This window comes from Myotis davidii, unplaced genomic scaffold, assembly GCF_000327345.1.
Source record: "Myotis davidii unplaced genomic scaffold, ASM32734v1 scaffold811, whole genome shotgun sequence".
Classification (NCBI taxonomy): domain Eukaryota; kingdom Metazoa; phylum Chordata; class Mammalia; order Chiroptera; family Vespertilionidae; genus Myotis; species Myotis davidii.
In genome coordinates this window covers 120,860-129,438 of record NW_006283149.1, presented here as the reverse complement: position 1 = coordinate 129,438, position 8,579 = coordinate 120,860, and the positions used below count along the sequence as shown (strand labels likewise).

At 57.0% G+C, this 8,579-nt stretch overlaps 1 protein-coding gene across 1 annotated transcript in view; it reads left to right on the top strand.

The window, feature by feature from the left end:
• The first annotated feature begins 1,072 nt into the window (after nt 1-1,072).
• Nucleotides 1,073-8,579, top strand: part of OCA2 (OCA2 melanosomal transmembrane protein) — a 23,580-nt gene continuing 16,073 nt past the window's right edge. The window contains 9 exon segments of the mRNA XM_015562986.1: nt 1,073-1,219; nt 1,222-1,294; nt 1,868-1,966; nt 2,547-2,706; nt 4,211-4,283; nt 5,493-5,650; nt 6,840-6,922; nt 7,028-7,181; nt 8,401-8,472. Coding sequence (XP_015418472.1) covers nt 1,087-1,219; nt 1,222-1,294; nt 1,868-1,966; nt 2,547-2,706; nt 4,211-4,283; nt 5,493-5,650; nt 6,840-6,922; nt 7,028-7,181; nt 8,401-8,472 — 1,005 coding nt within the window. The 5' untranslated portion in view covers nt 1,073-1,086.

Sequence of the window (8,579 nt, the reverse complement as noted above, 5' to 3'; positions counted from 1 at the left end):
TCCCCCCGCCCCCCAGGCACCAGCAAAAGTCAGGACACACATCCCTGGGTCTGGGAAGGGGGACGCGGGTGCTCCTCCCTGGTCATGGGGGGAGGGGGACACATGGACACATGTCCCTGGGCCTGGAGGGACCACATGTCAAAGGCACCTACCTCGGTTGCAGGCCCCTCCTCGGCCCAGACCCTGGTCGGGGCTCATGCAGGAGGCAACCAGTTGATGTCTCTCTCACAGTGATGTCTCTGTCTCTCCCTCTCTCTTCCACTCTCCCTAAGAATCAGTGGAAAAATATCCTACGGTGAGGATTAAAAATAAAAAGAATCAACCAATCAATCAGACCCCGAGGGCCCCTACCCGCAGCAGGCGGCAGGGCAGAGCTGCTGGGCTCCTGTGGACCAGGATTTTGGTTCCTTCCTCACGGAGCAGAGGTGAGTTTAAAACGGTTTTAGCTCCTTGATTTATTCACCTTGTGCCCTCCAATTAACTGATATTGTCAGAATCCAAGCGCTCAGGGAAACTAGATTCAAAGGCTGCACTATCCGGTGGATAAGGGACCCAAAGGAAAGAAACACACACGTTGGATTCAGCTCAGATGAGCAGCCTGATCCCCACAGGACAGAAGGAGAGCCACTTTCAGAAGGTTCCAGATGCTGTCCTCTCCAGATTGAGACAGAAAGAACCCCTGGCGTGGGCCAGTCCCTGGGGGAGGAGCGAGGGACACCTGAGCAGCCCCAGGAGTGAAGCTCCAACACTCTCGTCTCCCCGGGGAATAACAGAAATCAGGAGGCAACCAGTTGATGTCTCTCTCACAGTCATGTCTCTGTCTCTCCCTCTCTCTTCCACTCTCCCTAAGAATCAGTGGAAAAATATCCTACGGTGAGGATTAAAAATAAAAAGAATCAACCAATCAATCATCAATAAGTGGAACAACAAATGGATGTTTTTCTCTCTCTAAAGAAAATCAATAGAAAAAAGATAAAGGGGTCTTTCTGGCGTCCCGTTCGGCAGTGAGGGCCCCCTTGCAGTTTGCTCGTAATTCGGGGTGCTTTCTCTCCGGCTGACCTAGTGAGCGGGCGGCGGCGGCAGACCATGCATCTGGAGAAGGAAGGCGGCCGGCTGAGCTCCGACAAGCTGGAGGTGGAGCTCCACCAGACGTCCGCGTCCCCGCGTGCTGGCCTGGGACTCGCCGCCATCAGCCGCCGGCCACAGCTGGGGGGGAGGGGCAGAAGCAGGCGGCCGGGCAGAGCTGCTGGGCTCCTGTGGACCAGGATTTTGGTTCCTTCCTCACGGAGCAGAGGTGAGTTTAAAACGGTTTTAGCGCCCGGCCGGTGTGGCTCAGGGGTTGAGCATCGACCCACGAGGAACCAGGAGCTCACGGATCGATTCCCGGTCAGGGCACGTCCCCAGTGTGGGGGGTGCAGGAGGCAGCCGATGGATGATTCTCTCTGATCATGGATGTTTCTCTCGCTCTCTTCCTCAACCACTGGGCCACACTGGCCAGACAGAACTCCAGCTTTTTTTTTTTTTTACGTTATTTTATTTATTTTAGAGAAGAAGGGAGAGAGAGAGAAACATCAATGATGGGAGAGAATCATTGATCAGCTGCCTCCTGCACGCCCCCTACTGAGGATCGAGCCTGCAACCCGGGCAGCTGCCCTTGACTGGAATCGAACCCGGGACTCTCCAGTCCACAGTCCGACGCTCAATCCACTGAGCCAGACCGGCTAGGTCAGCTTTTTTTTCTGCAGAGACTGAATTTAGACCCTCACAGGAGACGTTTATCCCTGCCCCTCACTCTCTTGTGTCTCGAGGGTGCCCCGTGCTGGCAGGGACGGCACCTGTCACTTGTGCTGCTCTGTGTGTCTTTCAGGTCTCGCTTGCCTTTCACCGGGTTCTGCAGCTCCGGGCCCGGAGACCCCTGCCTCACAGAGAGCACGCCTCTGCTGGGGCGCCCCTCCCAGGAGCGGGGGTAAGTGTCCCCCTTCCACCAGAGGAGGCCTCTCTGAGCACCGCCCGAGGTCTCAGGGCGAGGCCTTCTTCCCGAGAAAGGAACTTGTCTCGGACGCATCAGGGCCAGGCTCTCTGCCCCTTACTGTCAGCTCCAGGGCCATGGTGTTTGTTTGTTTGTTTTTAATATGTTTTTATCGATGTCAGAGAGGAAGGGAGAGGGAGGGAGAGCAACATCCACAATGAGAGAGAATCATGGATCGGCTGCCTCCTGCACGCCCCACATTGGGGATCGAGCCCACAACCCGGCCTGTGCCCCAACCGGGAATCGAACCCTGCCCGCCTGGTTCCTAGGTCGATGCTCACCCCCTGAGCCACGCCGGCCAGGTTAGCTGATGTTTCTTGAAGGCCCACAGTGCATTTTGAAGATCCGAGTGGATTCAGACTCCCCTGGACCCCATTGTTCTGTGATGTCCGTCCGTAGGGCCAGGCCCAGCCCCTCGACATCTGTCCTCGCTGCATGTCCCACGCCAGCGTGAGATGTGGTCCTGTGTTGGAGACGGGCCTCGTCTCGTGAAAATAAGCCCCATGTTGCTTTCCAGGGTGCGGTGCCTGCCCGTCTGCCACCCGGAGCTCATCACGGCAGAGTCCTGGGACCTCAGCTCGGCCGAGTGGGAGGGCACGTCGCTGCTGGGCAGTGAGGCCACTGGGTCCTCCAGATCCGCCTCCTCGGACAGGGGGGACCTCCTGGAAGGGGCTCCCGTACCGTTCTGCCTCTCCAAGCTGAGGTAGGAGGACCCGGGGCCCCGTGTGGTCCAGGGTGAGGTCCCACAGCGCGGCCCTGACCGGGAATCGAACCCTGACCTCCTGGTCCATAGGTCAGCGCTCAGCCACTGAGCCACGCCGGCCGGCCGGGCGTGTGTAGCTTCTTTGTGCTGACTGGCCTCCGCCGTCCCCAGGCCTGACAGGTGATTGGCTAATCATCCCCGGGGCCGGAGGTGACAGGCGGGCGTGTGGCCCTTGTACCGTGTCAGAGAGAGAATCCAAACACGAGGTCTGAGCCGGGGTCCCCAGGGCCTCCCAGAGACGTCTGAGGTTTGGCGAGCCTGGGCACAGGCGGACGGCACAGCCGGCGAGTGACGCAGACCCGGCTTTTCTCCAGGTATTTTTGAGCAGCTTCTGTTGTCCATAAAAGGCTCAGGCTCTTCATCTGTAAAATAAAGGGTGTGGATGAAATTGGGTGTCAGCAAACATATTTTGATGTAAATAGTTTAGCCTTTGTGGACAATATAATGTTTGTTGCAATTACTCTGTTCTACCACCTTACTGTGACAACGGCCATAGACAAGACATAACTGACCGAGGTGGGGGCTCACAGGCTTCCGTGGAGGCAGGGCCTCGGGGGCGGGCGCCAGCAGAACTCCTCTGTCCTGGTCCCACGTCACAGGGACCTGGCTTTGCTCCGTAGAAGACAACGGGCTGCCCCTGGGTCCCCCCACTCCCTCCAGGGGGCCCCCAGGCCATCCCTCACCCCACATAGTAGCACTCATTACTGGTGGGGGGCCCGTCCAGGGATCGTGGGACCCCCGCATGTCCTGGGACCTTTTCAGGTGGTGCCCTGGGCCTCTGCCAGGCTGGGCCACGTTGTGTGTGGGGGGTTGTTGGTTGATTTGTTTTTAAATATGTTTTTGTTGCTTTCAGAGAGGAAGGAAGGGAGAGAACATTGATGTCTCTATCTCTCTCCCTCTCCCTTCCTCTCTGAAATCAATAAAAATATATATTTTAAAAAATAATCAAGGCCCATGGTTGCTGAAGATAGTAGAACGGATCAGAACTTGATTCTAATCTCTAAGAGGGGCTATTCGGAGTCAACTGGTGGGTGTGGGGTACAGCAAGCAATACCATTGCCACCCCCCTGTTATCTTTTTATTTTTCTCTTTTAATCCTCCCCTGAGGGTATTTTCCCATTGATTTCTAGGGGGAGTGGAAGGGAGAGGGAGAGACAGAGAAATATTGATGCATGAGAAACACATCGATAGGTTGCCTCCTGCACGAGCCCCGAACCAGGGCCCGGGCTGGGGAGGAGCCTGCAGCCGAGACACATGCCCTTGACCGGAATCGAACCCGGGACCCTTTGGTCCATAAGACGACGCTTTAGCCACTGAGCCACACCAGCTCCTCCCCCTATTTTCAATGGTGACCCATCTTCTGTGAGCCGTGTCGCGCTTACCCACAAGCCCTCCTGAAGTGCTTCTGCTCGATGCAGGTCTCGTTCAGCCTGTATCCCGACGAAGGGAAGCTCTGGCAGCTGCTGGCCGTGTCGCCGCTGGAGAGCTACTGTATCTAAATCGAAAACCGTGCCGGGCGGGAGGCGGACGGTGGCAGAGGCTGAGAGTCACAGAGCAGAGAGGCGCCCACGCCCCGTTCCAAGGTCACCGCACAGGCCACAGGACGCTGAGTGAAGGACGAGGCTTCAGGACAGGAGGGGAGGGAGCCGTGAGAGCCCGCGGTGGGCGGGTGGCGGCGAGGATCCCCACGTGAGGCGGGTGCCGCTTTCAACTGCCGGGGTTCCGGTCCTGGGTCTGGCGACGGCTTGGTTTCTTCCCGTTGTGTGTTCTCTGGGTCCCTGGCAGGCGGCCTGGCTTGTCGTGAAAAGGCAGACGTGCGTGTAGAATAGACGTTCGAGTGTGTGCGTCAGCTCCGGCTGACGGTGTGGATTCAACACCGTTTCTCAGTTCTGGGGGCTGGAAGTTCAAGGCCAGGGTCTTTCGGGCGGATCTGGTGTCTGGTGAGGTCTCTCTTCCTGGCTTGCAGACAGCCGCCTTCCTGTTGCATCTTCCCAGGTGTTTCTTGGTGCTCTGTGTGGAGTGAGAGAAAACTCTCTGATGTTTCTCTCTCTTTGGAAACCATTTTTGATTGGTTTCCACAAAATATATTTTGTGGTTTCCACAAAATATATTTCCACAAAATATATTGGTTTCAACAAAATATATTTTTATTGATTTCAGAGAGGAAGGGAGAGGAAGAGAGAGATACAGAAACATCCATGATGAGGGAGAATCATGGATCGGCTGCCTCCTGCACACCCCCTACTGGGGATCAAGCTGGCAACCCGGCAGGTGCCCTGACCGGGAATCGAACCCTGACCTCCTGGTTCCTAGGTTGACGTTCAACCACCGAGCCACGCCAGTTAGGGCTGGCATCTCCTGTTATAAGGACACTAATCCTGGCTGGTCAGGGCCTCACTGATGGCCTCAGTCGCTCCCTTAGAGCCCCCCCCCCCAATCTCTACACAGCCAGGCAGGGGGCCAGGCCTTGGACGTGGATTTTTGGAGGGACACGGACACTGGTCTGTAGTCCTGAGGGAACACTTGGGGATGAGCGTACGGAGGGGTTTGTGTGCATCTGGTCAGAGGTGGGCAGTGTCGCTGTTGGTGGTTGCCATGTAGCCTCTCTCCGTCTGGGCGTGGCTCACCTCCCCCGGGGCTGGAGAAGGGGGTGGACTCCAGGCTTCTCCTTGCTCGGTGCTCACCTTAACGTCCCCCCAGCTGCGAACCTCAGCAGCCGGTCCGACTCCACGCTGCTCCAGGTGGACCTGGCGGGGGCCCTGATGCCCGGCAGCCCGAGTCGTCCGGGAAGAGAAGAGCATGTGGTGGTGGAGGTGACGCAGGCCGGCGCTCCCAGCTCCAGGCGGTGGCCCCAGCAGGTCCTACGTCTAAGTTATTTGGAAGGAATTGTGAACACTCACCCCAGCGCTTTAGAAACCGACTTTCCTCCCGAACGGACCGGATGGGGAGGCAGGAGGCAGTGGGGCCATTATCCCGCGAGCCCTCACCTTTTGCTCTGTCTCTGAAATTCTCTTTTTCTCCCCTTTCTCTACGTCAGTTACCAAAATCCTGCCATTTCAGTAAAATCAAACTAGGAAGCACATTTTCCTTGTTGTTAATCCTCACCGGAGAATCCTATATAATGAAAGCGTAAGATGCTAAGTGTCTGACCATCCGGTCGACCGCTCAACTGGTCACTATGACGTGTACTGACCACCAGGGGGCAGATGCTCCAACCAGTAGGTTAGCTTGCCGTTGGTGTCTGGGCGAGAGGGCTGGACATGCCCTGGAGCCTTCCCTTGGTCCCTCCCTGGCTGGCCGGCCCCAATTGGGACTAGGCAAGATGGCCTGATCGGCCCCAATCGCTGGCCAGGCCGAGGAACCCCGCCCATGCACAAGTTTGTGCACCGGGCCTCTAATATTTTTCTATTGATTTTTAGAGAGAGTGGAAGGGAGGGAGGAAGGAAGGAAGAAGGAGAGAGAGAAACATCGATGGGTTGCCTCCTCTTCTGACCAGGGCCAGGGATCGAGCCTACTACCCAGGTACGTGCCTTTGCCTGGAAATCGAACCCATGACCCTTCGGTCAGGGCAAACGGGTAGCCGTTTTAGGCAAGTGTTTCTCCTATGTTGCCCACTAAGACAGAGGCCTGCAGGCCCGGCCGGCATGGCTCAGTGGTTGAACATGGACCTGTGAACCAGGAGGTCACAGTTCGATTCCCCATCAGGGCACATGCCCAGGTTGCAGGCTTGATCCCCAGTGTGGGGCGTACAAGAGGCAGACGATCGATGACGTTTCTCTCTCATTGATGTTTCTCTCTCTCTCTCCCTCTCCCTTCCTCTCTCTCTAAAAAAATTAATAAAAACGTATTTTTAAAAATCACGCAAAGGCCTCCGAAGTGGGCATTTCCAGCTCCCCGTGGGCTGGGCTGCTTGTGTCGGGGTCAGGGGGCTCTCGGGTTCTCTCTTTCCCCTTTTCTGATTCTAAACCAGCACCCACACTGCACAGCCCCGGGTCCCGGTGCTGGTCAAGGTCAAAGCCTTACCACGGTGTCACTCTTGGACTCAAGGTCACTCACAACTGGACCGTGTTCCTAGACCCGCGACGCAGCGAGCACGTGGTGGTGAGCAGGACCTTCGAGGTTCCGAGCAGGTGGGTCTCCGGTGATGGCCGTTGGGGCTGGCGTGGGAAGGAGGGACAGGAGGGGCGTTGCCGACAGCCAGTGGGATGCTCTTAGCACCGGCGCTCCGTCTGCAGGGACGGGGTTTCCATCAGCGTCCGCGCGGCCCTGCAGCAGCCCCGGGCGGTGCCCCTGCTGCTGGCGCACCAGCACCTCCGTGCCAGCGTGGAAGCCCAGGTGACCGCGGCCGCCGCCATCCTCGCGGGGGTCTACGTGCTGATCATATTCGAGGTAACCCTGGCGCCTGTCACCTAAAATAAATTTTTATTGATTTCAGAGAGGAAGAGGGAGGGAGCGAGAAAGAGAAACAGTGAAGAGAGAGAATTATGAGTCGGCTGCCTCCTGCACGCCCCCTCCTGGGGATGGAGCCCACAACCCGGGCCTGTGCCCAGACCGGGAATCAAACCGTGACCTCCTGGTTCCTAGGTCGACACTCAACCCTGAGCCACGCCGGCCAGGCTCCTGATGGTTTTACTGCCCACCGGGCGCCATTGCTAATGTGGAACACAGTTTGGGCCAGAAACACAAGAGCAATGATTTTTCCTTAATTATTGATTTTCGTGGTAACGAATTATTGCCTTAGCAGCTTCCAGGGGTGTCTGCTGAGTTCTTTTTGGGGTCTCTCTCCTGTTTCTCTGAATGTCGTTCAGAACGTAGGCATTTAATAAATTCGACATGCTCTAATCTGTTACAGTCACGAGGAATTTCAAAAATGCAGTCCGAGGCCAATTTATTTTTGAAAAGACTTCTCTGCTGTGTTAGGGTTTGTCATCTCTCTCTCTTTTTTTTTTTTTTTGTATAATTTTGAAGCCTTTGAAAATGACATAGTTTGGGCCCTGCAGGCTTCCTGGTAGAAGCTACTTTATGTATCCAGCCTCCTGCCTCTGCTGGCGGTCACCTCACCCCTCAGGAAAGAAAAGCAGCTGTCGTCAGGGGATGCGCAAGGGTGGCTGTGTGTGCCGTGGGGGTGCCCCGTTTGTGGCTGTGTGTGCTATTGGGGTGCCCGGTTTGTGGCTGTGTGTGCTGTGGGGGTGCCCGGTTTGTGGCTGTGTGTGCAGTGGGGGTGCCCTGTGTGTGCTGTGGGGGTGCCCCGTTTGTGGCTGTGTGTGCTGTTGGGGTGCCCGGTGTGTGGCTGTGTGTGCCGTGGGGGTGCCCGGTTTGTGGCTGTGTGTGCAGTGGGGGTGCCCTGTGTGTGCTGTGGGGGTGCCCCGTTTGTGGCTGTGTGTGCTGTTGGGGTGCCCGGTGTGTGGCTGTGTGTGTTGTGGGGGTGCCCGGTGTGTGGCTGTGTGTGCTGTGGGGGTGCCCGGTTTGTGGGACAGGAGGACCCACGATTCATGCTCACAGATGTGGTATAGGATGGCCAGGCCGGCCCAGACTGACGCCAACGCAGGCTGTTATGTGTTTTAACCCCCATGGACCGGACGCCAGTCATGTCCTGCTCTTTCTCCAGATTGTTCATAGGACACTGGCAGCCATGCTGGGCTCCCTGGCGGCACTGGCGGCTCTGGCTGTGACGGGGGACGTAAGTGGGGGCATCACCCATCGAGGGCGGAGCATCCGATTCAAGGGCGGCTCAGGGGTTGGGCTCAGCTCCTGGTTCCCACTGTTTTATATACTGTTCCCACCTGC